The sequence below is a fragment of the Camponotus floridanus genome, unplaced genomic scaffold (assembly GCF_003227725.1).
Source record: "Camponotus floridanus strain SB8 unplaced genomic scaffold, Cflo_v7.5 scaffold77, whole genome shotgun sequence".
Lineage (NCBI taxonomy): Eukaryota > Metazoa > Arthropoda > Insecta > Hymenoptera > Formicidae > Camponotus > Camponotus floridanus.
In genome coordinates this window covers 727,385-746,651 of record NW_020229846.1, presented here as the reverse complement: position 1 = coordinate 746,651, position 19,267 = coordinate 727,385, and the positions used below count along the sequence as shown (strand labels likewise).

The 19,267-nt window shown below is 37.4% G+C and overlaps 1 protein-coding gene across 3 annotated transcripts in view; it reads left to right on the top strand.

Annotated features, from left to right (window-relative positions):
- Window positions 1-19,064, top strand: part of LOC105251103 (kazrin) — a 184,548-nt gene extending 165,484 nt beyond the window's left edge. For all 3 annotated transcript variants that reach the window (XM_025414127.1, XM_025414126.1, XM_025414125.1), the window contains 10 exons: window positions 2,438-2,527; window positions 3,792-4,008; window positions 6,869-7,136; window positions 7,356-7,703; window positions 7,842-7,965; window positions 8,591-8,735; window positions 12,942-13,134; window positions 14,903-14,929; window positions 17,517-17,537; window positions 18,250-19,064. In XM_025414127.1, coding sequence (XP_025269912.1) covers window positions 2,438-2,527; window positions 3,792-4,008; window positions 6,869-7,136; window positions 7,356-7,703; window positions 7,842-7,965; window positions 8,591-8,735; window positions 12,942-13,134; window positions 14,903-14,929; window positions 17,517-17,537; window positions 18,250-18,495 — 1,679 coding nt within the window. In that variant the 3' untranslated portion in view covers window positions 18,496-19,064. The remainder of the gene's footprint in view (window positions 1-2,437; window positions 2,528-3,791; window positions 4,009-6,868; window positions 7,137-7,355; window positions 7,704-7,841; window positions 7,966-8,590; window positions 8,736-12,941; window positions 13,135-14,902; window positions 14,930-17,516; window positions 17,538-18,249) is intronic.
- The last annotated feature ends 203 nt before the right edge of the window (window positions 19,065-19,267 follow it).

The following is a 19,267-nucleotide window of genomic DNA, read 5'->3' as shown; positions in this document are numbered from 1 at the left end:
TTAGTCTTTTCATAAACATGTTCGGGGAAGAAAGAGAGAGATTTCATTTTTAATAATAAGTGCATTAGGTTTTTTATCTATTTACGTTTACATTGCAGCGATTACATGAAATGAGTGCCTTGACCATAATTTTTTCATAGAAATCTCCTTTTCTGATTAAAATTTCCTCAAGCTGCTGTGTGCGTGTTATATCAATACAATAACATTATATCAACGTATCTTTTCGTGAATCTATTCGAAAGATTTCTTTCTCTAATATTTTTAATAAGAATGAGCTTTTTTATATGTACGAGAGTGATTCGAAAAGTCCGTGCAAAAATGAAAACTACTTAATTTTTCGAGATAAACCTTTCTTATTTTTCAGCGTAATCTCATTTTAGACTTACACACTTCGTTCAACGCTGCTCCAGTTTGTTGATACCTTCTGAATAATAAGATTGATCGAACTCTACAAAATAGGCATTCGTTTCCGCAATCATTTTCTCGTATGAATAAAATCTCCTTCCCGCTAGTCATTTCTTCATATTTGGAAACAAGTAGTCCAAGGGAATCTGAAGAATAGGATTGGAACCTTAACTCCATTAATTTTGCGGCTATAACTCTAGAGAAGTGAGTTAGTGCGTTGTCGTGATGAAAAAGGACTTTTTTGTGCCAATTTTGTGCAATTACCAATCATAGACGTTTTTCTTGCAGCTCGGTTTTCAAACGGTCTAATAACGATGAATAATAGTCTGTAATAGTTGTACCCTTTTCTATATAGTCGATGAGGGTTATTCCTTGCGAATCCCAAAAGACAAGGCGTCCAGAACGTTCAGCAGTGTTCATATGGCCACTCCGAAAATTTTGAAACTACTTATAAACTGTTCTAATGGAAAGTGCAGATTCACCATAATGTTTATCAAGCTTTTCTGTAATCTTCTGAGACAATTTGCCTTTCATAAAGTAATGTTTGATCAACACAAATTCTCTTTCATCCATTTTTTGGAAATCACTCGATTTCCTCGATTCAAACGAACGCCAAACACAGAGAAATAGACCGATCTGGCTGAAATTTGATGTGTGTTTTTCCAAGAGATGCTACTAACTGAAAATAACCTCGATTGAACACATCACTGGTGCCATCTCTCTGACTTTGCACGGACTTTTCAAACCACCCTCGTATCTACATGTTAATATTCAATTTCAGTCTAGTTTTAATTGAAGTAAATAATACATAACACTCTTGTAGAGTTTTATAATATCAAAAAATACGAACGTGTAGTTACTGATCTCTCAATAGAAAGCTTAAAGACGCGAGAAGAAAGAGATTCGAAGAAGTATGTTATCTCTACCGTTACTATTAATCACAATCGTAGTGACATGCGCTTAAGAGATAATGACCCTGGCGTTTAGGTGCAACGAGCTCCGAGATTAATCGTCTAGTTAGAGGGGCTTGCAGTGCACATCCGGCTAAGTACCGACTTGAAAAATAGTCCAACGTCCATCAGCCGCGAATGTTAATCGAACATAGGTGGTGGCAGTCTAATCGAGCACGCTTCCTTCATGTATTATTCAACCAATCGCCGTGCCGTTGCATCAAAACGGTTTGATCGATTGGGTTTCCCGGCAAACATTCGCGGTCGCTAAAGAGCGCGCGGGGATGATTTTCGCGAAATCACGAAAGGATGTACTTCGAACGTGCATCGAGGAGCACTCAAGTTTCAGGATTATCTAGAATCTTATCATGTTACGTTATCGAGTTAAATATTTGCTCAGGATATTGCTCTATTGCTTTATTTTTCAACGTTTTTTTATAAAAGGAGAGTACGCTTGAGAATAACAAGGAGATTGATGATGTATTGTCATATAAATAAGTTTCTATTACACAATTATTTATCAATTTAATTTAATTTGATATGATTTTAAATACATAATCTCTCTATCGCTAAAATTATAAACCAATAACATAATAGTTCATCAAAAGAGGGAAATAGAAAAATTTTTTAATTTTACAACAGTGAGAGAGAGCTTCTCTCTCGAATTTTTCACGCGGCTAATAATATACCGAGAAATTAAAAGTTAATTAGCCAATTAAACATTATTCCGTATGCGCGCGCGAAATTATCAATTAAAACTTTGCCTATTAACCGAATAGAAATTTTCGCTAATGACCGCATCCGTCATCTCGCGACGAAAAGTCAGGGGCGTCAAGTTACTTTGCACTTTTCAACGTGTCCGCGGCGTGTTCACTATCAGTGGTGATCTCGCATTATCCTCGTAATAAGGACGACGCGCGACATAAAGAACACAAGCTCGTCTATTAGCGAGCGAGACCTCGAGGAAAGCTCGTTCTTGACAGCCCCGAGACGCAAAGGCCTCCGATGGGGCCCCATCGACACCTCCCCGCACTCTTCCTCCCATCGCTCGGAATTGATGTCCTTTATATATTTCCGCGCAGGCACGCCGACAATTACGGTCGAGGGCAGCGGTCTCGACATGGACAGCATCTCCGTGGTATCCTCCGTAGCACCATCCCATATATACCAATGTAAGTGTCCAAGAGCATAAATCACTGATCGTCGTCGTCGTCGTCGTCGTCGTCGTTGTTGTCGTCGTCATCATCGTCGTCGTCGTCGTCGTCGTCACGTTACCCCTGTCATTCTCTTTTTCGCGCTCTCCCCCCCACCTTCCATCTCGTCGTGTCCTCCTCATCGACGCCTGTGCTGCTTTTCTATGTGCGTCTTTTTTCTCTTTTCCTCCGATATCCCTCGTTTTCACCAACGATCACAGGGTGGCCGGTTCAGTCGTTATCGATCGACCGCGCAGGATTAATTATTAATCGTGATAATTATTTGACGCATTAATTGTACAAAATAATTGTACAAAACATTTCCATCGTTGAGGATCAGCGTCGACACTTCTCTCTCCCATAAAATTCTTCGAAAATCACGACGATGCGAAAAATCGATCGCTATCGAATTCCGGTCACCCTGTAGTCATTTATCTCTCGGTGTGTGTGTGTGTGTGTGTGTGTGTGTGTGGTGTGTGTGTGTGTGTGTGTGTTATGTGTGCGCGAGCGTGCGCCTTAAATACGATGAACGGTGATTTCGAAAGGGATCGAGGACACTCGGCGAATAAATCATCGTTTCTTTTCGATGCGTAAGGAAGCCTGAACCGGTGCCGAGAGGGTCCCCGAGGATGTGTCCTCGATACATAAACCCTGCCTGCTCTACATGGCTCGAATGCATGCGCATGCACGTACCGCAAATCTGACAGATGACAAGAACGAGTTATGCCCACGAGAAGGACCTTTTTTGCACTCGAACTCGGATCGCTGCACGACGCGCTGTGTGTTCTTTATGTGACTTGCATCGATTACCCTTCGCTATGTCATTAAACAGAATAATGGCTCGACAAGTACAAGAACTTTGCCGAAACGATTTTCAGTATAAAAGAAATCGCGACATGTTTAAATAGACTAAATGATAATAAGTAATTGATGGTCCTTAGATTAACAACATCCTTTTAGTGACACTAACGCCAATTAATTTGTTGTCTCTCTGTCATATGTGCATCTCTTTTAATACCTTCTATTGAATATTAATTTTCCCTCTACGTGACGTAGCATAATTAAGTAACTTTCGCGTAGCATATATCATTCATTGACGATTCCATTTACTAATATGAGTGGGGCTTTCGCATTTACATCCTTCGCATATCTCTCGTTACATTCCATCTCTCTATCTGTTTACTTTCTGTCTTCGTTCCGAGAGAAAAGTCATACGGCGCTCAATCGGATCTCGTGTTTTCAGCCGCGACCACGCCAAAGGACTGCAGCCCCACGTTGTCACCGCTAAACGCATTCTCAAGGTCCATAGATAATTCTTCGCTATCGCGATCGGTCGAGCAGCTATCCAGCCCGCTGGAATCCGAGCCGAGGAGGAACAAGCAGCCGCCCCCTGTCGTCGCACCTGCCGCGCATTCGCGATCGTCCGCCACTCGCGGCGGCACATGGGGATCCATTTCAAGGTAAGGAAGTCGCTCCGTTATGTACGTTTAGGGATTTTTCTAAGGCGAAAATCGTTCGAAAATGATGTAAATTTAATTTCGAAAAAATATGTTTGTGTACATACAGGGTGGTCCCGAACGTTCCAGCCAGACTTTGAGATCTTATAGGAAATTTAATTCTGAACAAAAAATTTCCTATAAACATGAGTCGAAAAATGCTTCCTTAAGAAGTTATCGTTCAAAAACCTCTGATGATGGAAGAACAAAAGGTGAAAAGAAAATGAAATAAAAAGAAAATGAAACTAAATAAATTTCTTGAAAAAACGATAAAAATAAAAAATAAAAATCTTTTTCTTTTATGAAAATAAAATAATTTTTTTTTAACTAATATTTTAGTAATAGTATGTAATAGTAGAAAATGAATAAAGAGTAAGGAAAAGAGTAAGGTAAAAAATGAGTAAAGAGTAAAGTTTTTCAAGAAATTTATTTAGTTTCATTTTCTTTTTACTTCATTTTCTTTTCATCTTTTGCTCTTCCTTCATCGGAGCGATAACTTCTTAAGGAAACATTTTTCGACCCATGTTTATAGGAAATTTTTTGTTCAAAATTAAATTTCCTATAAGATCTCAAAGTCTGGAACGTTCGAGGCTACCCTGTATATTGATATAAAAAATATATTGATATAAATATATAAATATATGAAGAGTGCAATTCCAAAAAGTGCATATCTCCGATTGTTCTGAAATTTTACATACTATTGTATTTCGATGCGCTGATTAGGAATATGGCAATAAAAATTGGCGACAAAGTCATCTTCAAGATCAAAATGAAAAAAAAATAGTTTTTTTTGTATACCTAATATATATATACCTAATATAATATATCAATACTAATTATATATTAATTGAGCGATACATCGATTATTTAGCTCATTACGCAAACATTTAATCGCGATTATCGGGGAAATGCGAACGATGACTGAGCGATAAGTGATGCATTTTATATGTAAATTTTATATGTAAATGCGAATTAAACTGTTTTATCGCGGCGAATAATTGACGCATGACACAAAATGAGCGGTCGCTCGATAAATAACTCTACGAAAAAAAAACGAAAGATTTCCGATCGACTAAATCGCACCACGGAATTAAACGCACACGAGGGACGATGACTGGTTTTTCAAATGCGTACGACACAAGTTCATTGATTTTCGCAAACGCGCATAACAGCTGCCGCGCTGCTCGATAGTTTTTGCACTTTGACAACTCGTAGAACGTAATTTCAACAGAGCGTGCGATTACCTACCGCGCGAGTCCCTCAGTCAGTTCCCCAACAATGTGTTACATACGGGTGAAATGAGTTGGTGAACACGGTAAAAGGGAAACTGCAACTCTTTACAACGAGGTTAGAGAAAGATCGATGTAGATTTGCGACGTGCAGAAATAACAAAGACTGTTGGTGCAAAAATAGCAGAATCCTTTGAAACGAGACGACTCTTTGGATATAGGGGAAACGTATTGATTTTTCACATCTAGATACTACAGCCGATATTATATATCGGTGAGGCTTTCATCCCCATGGCAGGTTCGCGAGGTGATTTTATTGTACTTTAAATGATGGATTAGCTCTTTAGTTATGAAACAGGGTACCGTTTCAATATAGAAATCTCTGAAGTTTCTATTATTCCGCCGAATTGGCGGGACCGACATTAAATTTATCTTCATCGAGAGAAACTCTATTTTTAATAAAATTTGAAATCGATCAAAATTTTTACAAAAGTATCTATTTATTCTAAATTGGATTCACTTGATTAGTAATGTAATATCTCGAAATGAAAACCTCGCGAAACGAGATCACAAATATTGGAAGAGACAGAAAAATTTGTGTTTTGTAATGGATATTATCAAAGTACACAAAAGAAAAGTATTCCATTCGAGTATCACGACTAGGGTTGCATGGGATACCAAGATTAGTCTTGATATTGTCTTGTCTTGTCTTGAATTTCAAGACAAGATCAAGACAAGATTTTTAATTAGTTATCAAGACAATACCAAGACTAAGACTGTCAAGATTATTAGCCTTGTCAAGATTATTGGTTCTCAAAAAAACTAAAATATTTATATTTGTAAATGAAAAAAATCACTATATACGAATTTAAAAAAATTTTATTTAATAAAAACATTTATATTAATCAATTTAAAAACATTTAATATTAATACAATATAACATTTTTATAAACTAAAAATCAAACTTGCAAATTTTAAACATTAAAGAGCATTTCATCAGTAATTGATGCACATTAATGCTTTTAAAGATTTACTTTGTAATCTGATTCTATTTTTTGACATAATCTCAGAGTTTCTATTGAGAAAAGTCTTTCTACTGGCACGAACGAGGCGGTTGACTTAAAATGTCTCGAGTCATTGACAATGTGGGATAAATATGAACCTGATTTTTTTATCACTCCAAATATTTATATCTGTACATTCCCTTGGAGCCTATAAATAGTTATTAATTTCTGTTTTCCATGAAACAGTAAATGTTTTTTATGTAAATAAACGGCATTTATATCGATTACATAATAATAATTATAATTAAAATATAATACAATAGTAAGAATTATTTCAAATTATATTACAAAAATTATGTTAAATATTATTTAAATAATTTTTTAATATTAGATAAAAAATTGTTAATAAAATCGAGACAAGACAATACAAAACTATTTTTGCTACCAATATTCACTCAAAACTAAGACAAGATTTAAATTTTTGAAAATTTTCAATACCAATACAATATTTTTATGAATATTGTCTTGTCTTGGGTCTTGTGCAACCCTAATCACGACATGTGTGTGTGGATCGATATTTTTTTTTTACAGAGTGTTCGCTCGTTCGCGACATCGGAAGACGGCAAACAGCACCAACGCTGGAAGCGGCAGCAACGAGGCTGCGGATGGCTTTGATCCGTATCGATCGTGGTCGCCGCTCACCGAAGAGGGTTACGCCGAAAAACTTCGTTTGCTTCGCGAAGCAGCCTCCGTGCCTATGGAACGATGGCGAGCCCCGACCGTTTTAGCCTGGTTAGAGGTGGCTCTCGGGATGCCGCAATACGGTCCACGATGCGCCGAGAATGTCAAGTCAGGCAAGGTAAAGGACTCGTCGATTTGTTCTGTTCCACCAGCGTGCTTTAAAGTTGTTCAACCTGTTGATACGAGGGCGGAGTCCCCTAGAATCATTCGAGTTCACTCGCGATTAATCTCAATCGCGCGTTAGACATATATCTTTCGTATGCAAAGATCTTCTTCAAAATGTTTCCATCTCAACTGCAACCGTGTTTTCGAGACATTCGTCGACCGCTACTTGCAGGTCCTACTTGAGCTAAGCGATGCCGAATTGGAGGCCGGTTTAGGCGTGACGCATCCGCTTCATCGAAAGAAGCTACGTCTGGCCATCGAGGAACATCGGCATCCAAGTCACGTTCGGTATCCTTGCATCGCGCAGCTCGGTCATACTTGGGTCAGTTCCGAATGGCTACCGGATCTCGGTCTGGGCCAGTACTCGGAGAGTTTCGCCACCAACATGGTGGATGCGCGAATGCTGGATCATCTCAGCAAGAAGGAGCTCGAGAAGCTGCTCGGGGTCACGAGAAAGTTTCATCAGGCGAGCATCGTTCACGGTATTCATCTGCTGCGGATGCTGAATTACGATCGACAGGTGAGCGAGCATTACACGATCTCATTAAACCACAGACGATCCATCGCTTTGAAATCAGTATTTGCGAAAGTTAATCGAACGATTAATTGCACTAGTAATACTCTTAAAGAGATGACGTGATGCTTCTGTGATGTTCAGGCACTCGCTGTCAGGAGACATCAATGCGAGCAGGTTGACACGGATCCTTTGGTCTGGACGAATCAAAGGTTCATTCGGTGGGCGAGGAATATCGATCTTACGGAATACGCCGAGAATCTGAAAGGTGAATTTCGCGCGACAAGCGATTCTAATCTATCATTAAAAATTGTTTAAGCTTATAGCGTAAATCATAATTTTTTTTATATCATGAAAAAAGTTTTACTTTTATATGATTTTTCAAATTTTATCGTAATGATTATTGAGCGACATATACATATACAGGGTGTTATCTTCCGTCACCTTTCAAAGATAGATTCCTGGGATCATCTGAAGACGATTTTTCCTCAATGAAAATATCGAGGCACTAATAATTTTCGAATTATAAGTGATTGGAAATAAGGAGTTTTTCGTAAACTAAGCTTTGTAGAAATAAAATATTAACAAAACCACATTATTTGATTAATTTTAAATAGAGTTTACTTTAGTTGAGTTTTAATTTAAGACTTAATTGCAAAGATATATGATGACAAAAATCGGGAACATGCAAAAAATGATGGCCTTCATTGATATTTTCGCTGAGGAAAAATCGTCTTCAAATGATCCCAGGAATCTGTCTTTGAAAGATGACGGAAGATAACTGGGACACTCTGTATTTTAAAAATAAAAATTTGTGCGAATAAAGGAGAGCACTTTCACTTTAACTCCGATAAAACTTCCATGAACTATCGAAATCGAAATTTTCTCTGCAGACTCGGGTGTACATGGTGCTCTGGTTGTATTGGAGCCATCGTTCACCGGTGACACCATGGCTACCGCGTTGGGTATACCGCCGGCCAAACACATGATTAGACGGCATCTAACCGCCGAATTGGAAGCGCTCGTTCTGCCAGCAAGGTACTCAGTCTACTGTCATCCAGAGGCAACACTGGACAACGCTCACTAATCGACATGACGTTGCTATTCTCGTCATCAACGAGACCGACGTCTTCTCGAAACACTAATCCACATTGAGCGTTCCACGTCTCGAGAAAGAATCTCCTTAGAGCGACTTGTAAATTCGATGTTAGTCTTCAGATTCTCTCGAAGTCACTCAAATATGCCTTGAATCTTTCACCGCGTTTTATGTATCAAAAAAGGATCAGATACGCGCTCTCTCTAAACAACTTATGTCAAGTCACGCAATAAAACGAGCATACCTTTTAAGACTATGGAAAACGAGAGGGAAATGTCCCTCGTTTTTTTAAAATAAAAATACTTATCGGGCCAGTATATCACTAGACACATCACTTATTGCTAAAATTTCTTGTGAAAAATCCCTCGATAAAAATACCACTGCCTTCTAGCTAATCGCACATTAAGTTAAAAGAAAGATAAGAAGAAGATCCTTTGATCAAACATGGGAAATTTCGACAGCTAGATAAAGGACAATAATATGGAATTGAACTTTTTTTACGTTCGTCGCATAAAGGCGCTCTTCCGAGATTGTTTCTCAAGACGGGAACGTGACGGGGAGGAATAAGGACCACGTGTCACTTTATTCCTCATCTCTCGATCGACTCGTGCCATATGTCGAACGAAGTCGAATCGTATTCTCCAAACGGAAATAGCAGGTGCAAGTTATAAAGCAACGAACGACACGTCACGCCGGACTCTGCGTCCAAGTCTACGTATGATGATCAAAGTTAAATCGTCGAATTACGTCGCGGACCGTAAATACTTGATCACCGGCCTTCGGTCTTTACAGCGATCGAGACAGCGGAGACTTTTGCTAGAGCATCGTCAATTATTTATTTATTTACAAGAGTGCTTCGTGCGCGCGGATAAAATAGTCGATAGTGTTTTCTCTTTTTTCCTCTCTCTCTGAAATATTCTCGAGAAACTCTCGTGCTTAATCGCCGTGCCGAAAAATTGCCGAACGAACCGACGCGGAATCCTCACCTCTTCACCGCGAACGATCGATACCCGCGTCGTAAAATAGCGGAGAGAAAGAGTTGTTACTGTATAGTCGCCGGTAATCGATAGGCAGCTACTTTTTCCAGAATTTCTACGAGTAAAGTTAAAGTTACCGTGTAAGAAAGACGCGTATTCGTGAACTTCCGCAGAAGGTTTTCGTAATCAACGGAACTAATTTAACATAATGCTAGAAAATGTCGAGGTGAAAGTTGTAAATATCTCGAGAATCGGTTCGGAAATGAAGGATACGAAGAGGGAGTGCAATTTTCATCTGAATTTTATGTCACTTTTTTGTTTGAACGTGGCTAATGAATCGCACTACGAGAGTATTTATGTCAACTTCCACAATAGAAATTCTCGTTCGTGTTAAGGGGATCCCTCATTGAACGGTGTACTCTTACACTATTACAGCGTCCTCATCCCGTATCTCTCTCTATCACATTATTTATAAAGAAGATGTATTGCTTTTTCCACTCTACTTTACCGATATTTTAGGTACATACGGATTGAAATTTTCGGAAGAATGCCATTTATTAATTAGGCAATTAAATTCAGTTTTTATAGTTTGACAATGTTTTACAGTGCAATACACAATCATGGAAGCTACTGTTTTATGCATAAAAGCTATAAGAATGTTATAAGAATAATATTTGTAATATTTGTACAAGTTGACAGCTATGACGCCATGTTGATTTAAGAAGTCGATAAATAAAAATATAATTTTATACTTATTTTCTTTCTTAATATCTTATACTGTATAGAGTTTTCACGTGTCCGTTTGCGTGTATACTTCAACTGGAGAAGGATTTTTAATTCTATATAGGCAATAAAAAATGGCATACTTCCGAAAATTACGGTGTTTTCGTCGGTAAAAAAGTACACTTGAAGGATCCTCTTAAGTGGATGTCGAGCGGCGCTTCGAGAATTGCGCTTCAACGATCTCCATTAACTGAAATACATACGAGTAATTAAAATTGAGCTGAAATATGAACTCCCTTGACATATCGAAGTATAAATAGAACCATGAGCGCGCGCGCTTGCTCGCTCGCTCGATGATCTCTTGATTGCGAGAGCGCCGAAAAAAAATCACTCGTAGTCTTAATACACACGCCATACCTGGATATTATCGGGCATACACACACGTAAATACAGTATACAGTATACAGTCGACATATAATGTACATATACAAACATGCGCGATTATGAAACCACCCAGTGGAAACGTGCCAGTTGGTACTCTTGTTGGAGTTACCCGGAGCAACGCACGATTCGCTGGGTCTGCAAGTCGCACTCGGTCGCGGATCCACCGGTAATGTTTCTCATAGCTGAGCCGTAGCCCACAGCTGCCGCCTGCACTGCACTGCGCTATGTATAGCACACGTTAATCTTAGTGAACGTGGTGTAATCCTTGGTCAGACATCAATGCACCTCCTTCTAAATCCTCTGAAAGATACGTAGAAAGCGTTTTTTATTGTTAAAGAAATCTTCATTACACACTTTCCTGGCTAAATATCTATTACTATGATTGTCCGCATCCCTTACCCCTTGTCAATTATTGATAATATGTAAGAATTGTTTCGTTTTCCCTTGCCATGTAATGCGAACGGTTCCTCGAATGTTTCTCTGGCCAGGAATCACACCACCAGTTGCATTATATGATTCCTTTTATCTTTTTCTGATTTTTGCCAATTTTGATATTTACATATATCTTTGACTGTTCGATGTTTACTCTCGTTGACTGGTTAGCGCGGCTGGAAATGCGTCCCGGTCGGTCTCGACAAGACCATCCTCGGCGTATTTAGCAGCCTAGTAAACATTATACTCTAATATCGGTGGTGCACAAAATGCTTGTGTATGTATATTTATGTTGTATAACTAGATATTCATTATGAGATATATAGATTCTATCGTTTTATATCATCGGAAATACCTGCAGCGAGCCACTATCGATTCGGTTATCGGAGAGATCGCAGAGAAATTAACAAAACTCACAAGAAAAAAGACTCAACCGAGTATATTCAAGAATCGAAAAGGTATACAGGGTGGACCAATAATTCTGTCCACCTAGAATATCTCCGTTATTTTTAGAGATACAAAAATTTTGTACTTATAAAAGTTATACGGTACCAAGAGGATCGTAATATGCTACTAATAATTCTTTTGTAAGTGGAGGCGCTTCAGAGATTTCAAGATCATCTCCATTTTTTTAAAAGGAACCCCCCCTTTTTATTATCTATTCTTATAGCTTATCTCGAGAGCTTTCCAAAACACTATAATAAAGTATTTCTTCATTGAGTACTTTTCGAGTTATGAGGCTTGAAATCATTTCTTAATTTTGCATAAACCATAAAATATCTAGTAAAATATTTATTTTCCGATTATCCTACCTTAATACTTTTATATACAAAATAATGAGAGAAATCAATTGGTGTAAAGAAAACATACAGTTGTTTTTAAGAAAAAATATGAAATTGTTAATTGCAAATTACATATTTTTTTTAAAAAAACAACTATTTTTTCTTTACCAATTGATTTCTCTCATTATTTTGTATATAAAAGTATTAAAGTAAGATAATAAAAAAATGAATATTTTACTAGATATTTTATGGTTTATGTAAAATTAAGAAATTATTTCAAGCCTCATAACTCGAAAAGTACTCAATGAAGAAATACTTTATTCTAGTGTTTTGGAAAGCTCTCGAGGTAAGCTATAAGAATATAAGAATAAGTAATAAAAATGGAGGGCTCCATTTAAAAAAATAGAGAAGACCTTGAAATCTTTGAAGCGCCTCCACCTACAAAAAAATTATTAGTAGCATATTACGGCCCTCTTGGTACCGTACAACTTTTATATGTACAACATTTTTGTATCTCTAAAAATAACGGAGATATTCCAGGTGGACAGAGTTATTGGTCCACCCTGTATATCTCTTTCGAAAAAATACAAAATAGAAATATAATCTCTTCGAGAATTCGATTCGCAAGAAGGATAAGATAAGTAAATTCAGAGAGCGGTTCGCTGTAGTACGTTGCCGCACGTGTGTGTGTGTCCGTGGTCGAGGTATACGCGCGTCGAAGACGTTCGTGGACGCGTGTGTATGCGCAAGAAGGCGTGCATGAAAAGTGGTGGTGTGCGTGTGTGCGTAGAAGTCAGCTGGAGGTGGTCCCGAGGAACAGCACCGGCGGAGGTGGCCGTCCGATGAGCACCGCGAGCACGGGCGGTAGTCTTGGTCGGGGGAGCAGGGCCCTACATCTACATCACCATCAGAGCTCGTTGTCAGCCCTCCACATGACGGCGAATCACACCGGCACCGTCGACAGACGCAGATCCAGCCTCAGGGTAACGTACTAATTTAGATTCCCTGGTTGACCGCGCCAGGATACCTCGATGCCGCTCCCCCGTCTCGCCTGTCTACGCACTTTTCTTCATTCTTTCCAGTCTGTCGTGAAAGGTGTCATTTATTCGGGCTAATCGCTGTTAAAGAATCGCCTTTGAATAGCTTGACCGAGCGTTTTTGCTCAAATCTAAACTTGATACATTTGAATGATCTTTTATATTCTTTACGCTTTTCTTCTTTTTTTCTGATGTACAAAAAAATTTATATATATTAAATTATATATATATATATATATTAATTATATATTAATTTATATATATTCATTATATTTATATATATTAAATTATGTGGCGGAAATTAAATATCATATAATTGAATTTTAAAAGCTGGAAGGAAATGAGGATATATAGAGTGTGAGATGCGTCTTTTGGAGAGTTTTCTCTTGGCGAATTGCTTCCTTAAAAGCCTATGCTTTCATCATGATCATTGCATCCTAGGAAATTTTATATTTGGAAATATGATATCTGTGTGACGGTCTTAATCCTTTCTCCTCATTAAGATTATATCAATGGACTTATTTCCCTTTCTTTCATTCAATTTTTAATAGACATGAGAATGATACACATTCTTGGCTATATGTATAATTTTACCCTTTTTTACATTATGTATATGATAAAAATATTTATTTAACAGAATATATATACAAGATATCCCACAATAGTCCACTTCAAGAATTGATTTAACACTTGAAACAATAAAAAAAAATTTATGTAAACACATATTCGATTATTTTTAAAAGCTACGTTCGTTCTTGAAGTAGACATATATTTTGGAAAATGTTATATATATATATATATATATATATATATATATAATATATATATATATATATATATATATTACGAATAATTATAAAAAAATAACTAGTTTTTCTACGATAAATTATTTTCTCAACATATCTTCAGTTATCAATTCAATAAGCTATGTAATCAATACAAATAGTGTTGATAATCCGTTGTACAGCACAGATAAATGCGCTAAAAATGCAGATATATCTCATAACAGATTCATTATAAGTATTTCATTTTAAATGCAACTGCGTTGCACTTGCATAACCATTTGCTCTGACCTCTCTCATTCACTTTTTCATTTGTGCGATTATCAACTCTTTATTTTTATTAATTATTAGCACGACTGCATGGCACCGCTTAGTTAAGGACGCTCCGCATAACGCCCTACAGCATAATATTTTCCTATAGTATCTGTAATTGACTTTAGTCGAGAAAGAAATGAACGATTATTCCGGACAATAATTCCAAATTAGCTTTACATCAATTAAATTTATTAAAAAATGGAGCAGAATGAGAAACATTTTATAGAATAAAAATTTTACAATTATAATAATTAATATTATCGTGGCAATATATTTTATTTTTTAGCACATCAAATAAAACAATTTTATCAGTTGTATATAAATTTATAATACATACATACATATACCTACATATATACATACATATTATGCTCTTTATGTAATAAATAAATAAATAAATCAGTGAACAAGAATAAAGAATATCAATGTTCAATATATATTCGTAATATATTTATTCAAAAAAATCGTTAGTTTTCTAGTTTTTTGTATGAAAGAGAAAAGTCCAGATAATTCGTCAAAATTTCATACGACGAAAGTCAATGACAGAATTTCATGCTGTGAGCTATGAGCTCGACCTAATGTTAATCATTGTCCCTGCATCCTGTGGATCATCGCAGACCTGCAGTCTTCTTTACTTGAAAAAGGTTCGGTATTTATATACATATATAAATATATACATATCCATTGTTTCTCTTTAAAATTCTTTGTACATTGTTCCATTATGCCATAGAATCCCCATTACGGAGTCTCGCTACAGTCGATTAAACTAAAGCACGTTTTCGCAAAGTCTTTATTTAATCGGTAAACCATTGAGATTAAGTCCAATCTCATGATTATTGATTTCTAAATTATCTCACACTCTGAATTTTAATTTAATTACTTTTATCACTTGGTCATTTTCAAAACTTGCGAAAGACTTAGCGAAAACGATCTTTGCGACGACAAGTGAGTGAGCAATCGATCGTGTGCAATTTTTAATGTTATTATAATTAATTTCTGTAATTTCGCAGAAAAATTGTTTTACGATGAAACTCTCAAATAATGTTGTAAAATATGCATATTTGTATATCTAATCGTGACAATCAAATTATGAAATAATCTCGATCGATCGCGAACTCGTATCCCGTATTCTTTTCTAGGAAAGTAAAGTAGGAAGCCACATACACATACACACATTAGTATGATGACAAATGTATCGGCATCGTGGAGCGACAAAGCGTTTTCTCGTCAACGCTTCCTCGCTCGAAGAAAACAAGATCTTCTATCTCAGCGAAGCGAGAAGACCGAGATATATTTTCTTCGATTAACGGTAATTGATCAGCTTTTTATTTCAAGTAACGCTTCGCTGAGATCCGGGTGATTCCTATGGATCTCGACGTTGATCGATACAGACCTGAAAAATACGAGCAAAGGAGTAATCATGAAAACGAAAAGTCTGGCGTGTACAACAAGAGTAAAGGCTTTGGGGTAATTGAGAAACTTTCAATTGTCGGTCTATTCGATCGCGTGTGCGAATACCGGATCCAAGGTCCATCCGCATTGAATCAGCGATAGAAATTCGCTCGCAAGAGAAAAGAGAGAAAGACTGATGGAACACGAGCCTAAATCTTGTAGTCCGGCAGTTATAGAGAACGAAATCGGAACGGATCGCGAAGAAACACCTTTTCCTTGTATCTATTATCATCTACTTGTACACCATTTTTCCGTCTTTATAGTCCAATCAGATTGCTAGACAATCTGTCGCACTGAGAAAAGGAAGTATATTCGCGCGGAGAAAAACGGATTTATCTCTCTCCGTATGTGTTTCTCTATTTAAAATAAATTTTTATAATCTAAGCTTGCGTGTATGCATGTTGGAAAACGCAACGGGTAATAATTGTACATATTTTTTATTCGCTCGTAGAAATATTTTACTCTTACTCTGCGAAATATCGGGGAGGAAATTTGTCAAATCGATGCTTTTCCGTTTGACAATTAAGAGGGGATTCTCATGTAACAGGTTAAAAAAATCGATTTCTTTTTTCTCTGCTTAAATCAATTCTAATACATGTGGAAGGCCATTTCTATATGGCCCTGGAATCGTCGATTAGGGCTGTAAGTATTAAAAAGTATTACTTTTTATAACCAAAAACTTTAAACGCGTTTTTTTCAAAATCACTTTTTTCAAACTGGTGTGCAGGATAACTAAAAAAATATTTGACCAATTGGTTTCTTTCAGTACTATACATGTAGAAAATTACATTTTTCATCGAATGAACCACAAAAATTAACATAAATTTTAAAATAAATAATTTTTATTTCACAATAAAGATGAAAATTTTTATGGAAAAATTGCAAGTTTTTTTTCAAATATCGCTATTTTTTCAATTTAGTTTTCTTTCTTGTTCAATCAGGTTAAAGCGATGCGTAATGATCTATAATTAATAAATAACTTTTATTTTTCTATTTTAGACCATTGCAGCGGATGCTAGACTGCACACCGTTGCCGCCTGCGACGCCGAAAAGCGCTGAAGGCGGGCGTCAATATCTATATTTAAATACATACTTTTCTTAATAAAAAAATATTTTTATATTCTATTTTCTTATGTAAATACACTACTAAAGTTTGAGATATTTTGACTAAATACTTTCTTTAAAAAAAATTCCAAAAATCTGCTTCTTTTTTTGCTGCTGTTTATTTGAGAATCCCCCCTTAAAGCGCAACTCTTATCTAGAAGTATTAATACGATAAATAAATTAAGGGCATCAAGAAAGGGGGGGATGATACTAATCGACTAATGAAATTCAGAAGTCTATCGATTTCCAACATCGCGGCGAAATTGCACATTATCTAATCCCGCGATTATACACCCATTCTCGGTGCTAAGTACACCGACGTACGCGTTATGCCACATTGTAAACACTGTATATAATGAGCATATACATTAGCCAAACACGTGTCCTCCTCATGTATGTAACCAGAGTGTCCCGTGTCTTATAAGGTACACCTTTATAGCGAGTAGCGGTTTAAATTATGCAATTACGCAGCTCGAATTACCAGTAGCCTGATACAGTTCCGTATTATTTATAGCGGGCCATAATATTATTATTTATGATTACCAAGGGGCACCGCGGTGTCCCGCGATCGCCCGCATCGTAATCTATTGTGTAAATATAAACTGGCGATTTCAATGTGGAAAATTATCAACGTGTGTGGATTTCTTAATCGACCTTATTTCATCCTTTTGCTAGTTGTCATGGAGAAGCTCACAGGTATGCGTATCATTAATACAGACGAAATTCGTACTTATATATCTCCCGTGTAGTGTCCCCGTCTCGTAGTGTCCTCACTGGCAATCCCGCTCATGCACCGTATCATTTGATTTATTGTGATCAGGATGGGCCTGCCGATGCTTGTTGTGGAGTAAACGAGAGGATTTTTTTTTCTTTGACATTTTACGTCGTGCTTTCATTCACGCAAAAATCATCAGCGAATTCTGAACCCGCGCCTCGTAGATCTTTGGAAATTTAGATAACGAATATAATTACTTTTGTGCGAATATCACAAATATGCGACAAGAAGTCTCAGTTACATTAGGTAAATTAACAGAGTGCTTATATAAAAAAATTATAGATATTAAGTTTTATTAATACAAAAAAAGTTCAACTAGTTATCTAACAGTTCAAGTCGCTATCTAAATTTCCAGGCACTCCGTAGTGTCCCCTCAACTCGATAATTCCCAAGCAACGCAAAAATTCAAAAGACAGAAAAAATACTTGAAAACTTTTCAATTTTTTAGTTGACTCTCTTTTTAGAAAAAAAATCTTTACAAAATCGTTTAAGTTTCCGAACCTTTATCGGCACATGGGCATCTCCCGGTCGCTCATTTGCTCGTAGCTTCGACCCCTCTAGAAAGTCGAGATCTACTAAGCCTATAAAAATGCATAAACGAATTTCATTATCCGAACGTATGGCTTTTCACAGGGATCCCTGAGCAGAGCGTTCGGTCTTCGGCCTAGAAGCGAGAAAGCATCACCATCGTCGTCCTCGGACACCGGTAGCCTCGCCAGCCAGTATATGAGCAGCAGCGTCCGCAGCACCTCGCCGCCACCGCCGCAGCTTCCGCCACGGCCGATGACGACCGGTAGCGGTGGCAAGCGGCACCGTCGCGTCAAGAGCATCGGCGATATCGAGTACATAAGCACGGCCGCAGTGAGCACCCCGGTCTGACAGGAGGGAAGGCCCCATCACGCGGGGCCTTACCGCAGTCTAAGCGAACGCGGTTACTCGTCCTCTTCATACTCTTCGTCCCAGTACTCATACTCGGGCTACAGCAACGTCCTAACCGGTGGCGAGCAGCCGTATCAACAGTACCAGCAACAGTCCAGCGGCAATTATTATCACCAGTTGCAAGGCGGCTATTATTCGCCGCAGAGTTCCGGACCACCCTTTCCGGGCGTGCAAAGATACGGCAGTCTGGCGGAAGAGGCATGGTCGTCCTGCTCCGCCAAGGGAGACGCGGGTGTCTCGAAAACTAATCCGAGGACTTACTTGGCTTAATCAGTCGCCACAATGTTTAAATCTCATTGAGCAAAGGTGTGAATACCTGGAATTATCTTTGAAAAAGAGCGCGTACTTTGTTCTCTTTGAGGATCTTTAAATCGTATTCTTTATCCCTTTCGTTAACGATCCATACGAATAGTTTACAACGAGAAAATGGAGCAGATAATCGCATTTATCGGAGCTAAATGTTTAAATCTGGCTCACTATCAGTGTTTGCTGTAGATAATTTCAAAATTATCTAGATAAAGGTAAAGATAAAAATCTGTAAATTTATCTTAGTTGAGATAAAGATGATTTTGCTTTTACTTAATCTAGATGAAAGATGAGATAATTATTGCGATAATCTAGATAATTATTTAGATAGTTTTGTTTATTTTAGAAGACTATAAATATTTATAATGTGACGCAGATTATAAATGGGATATTAAAATCATAAACA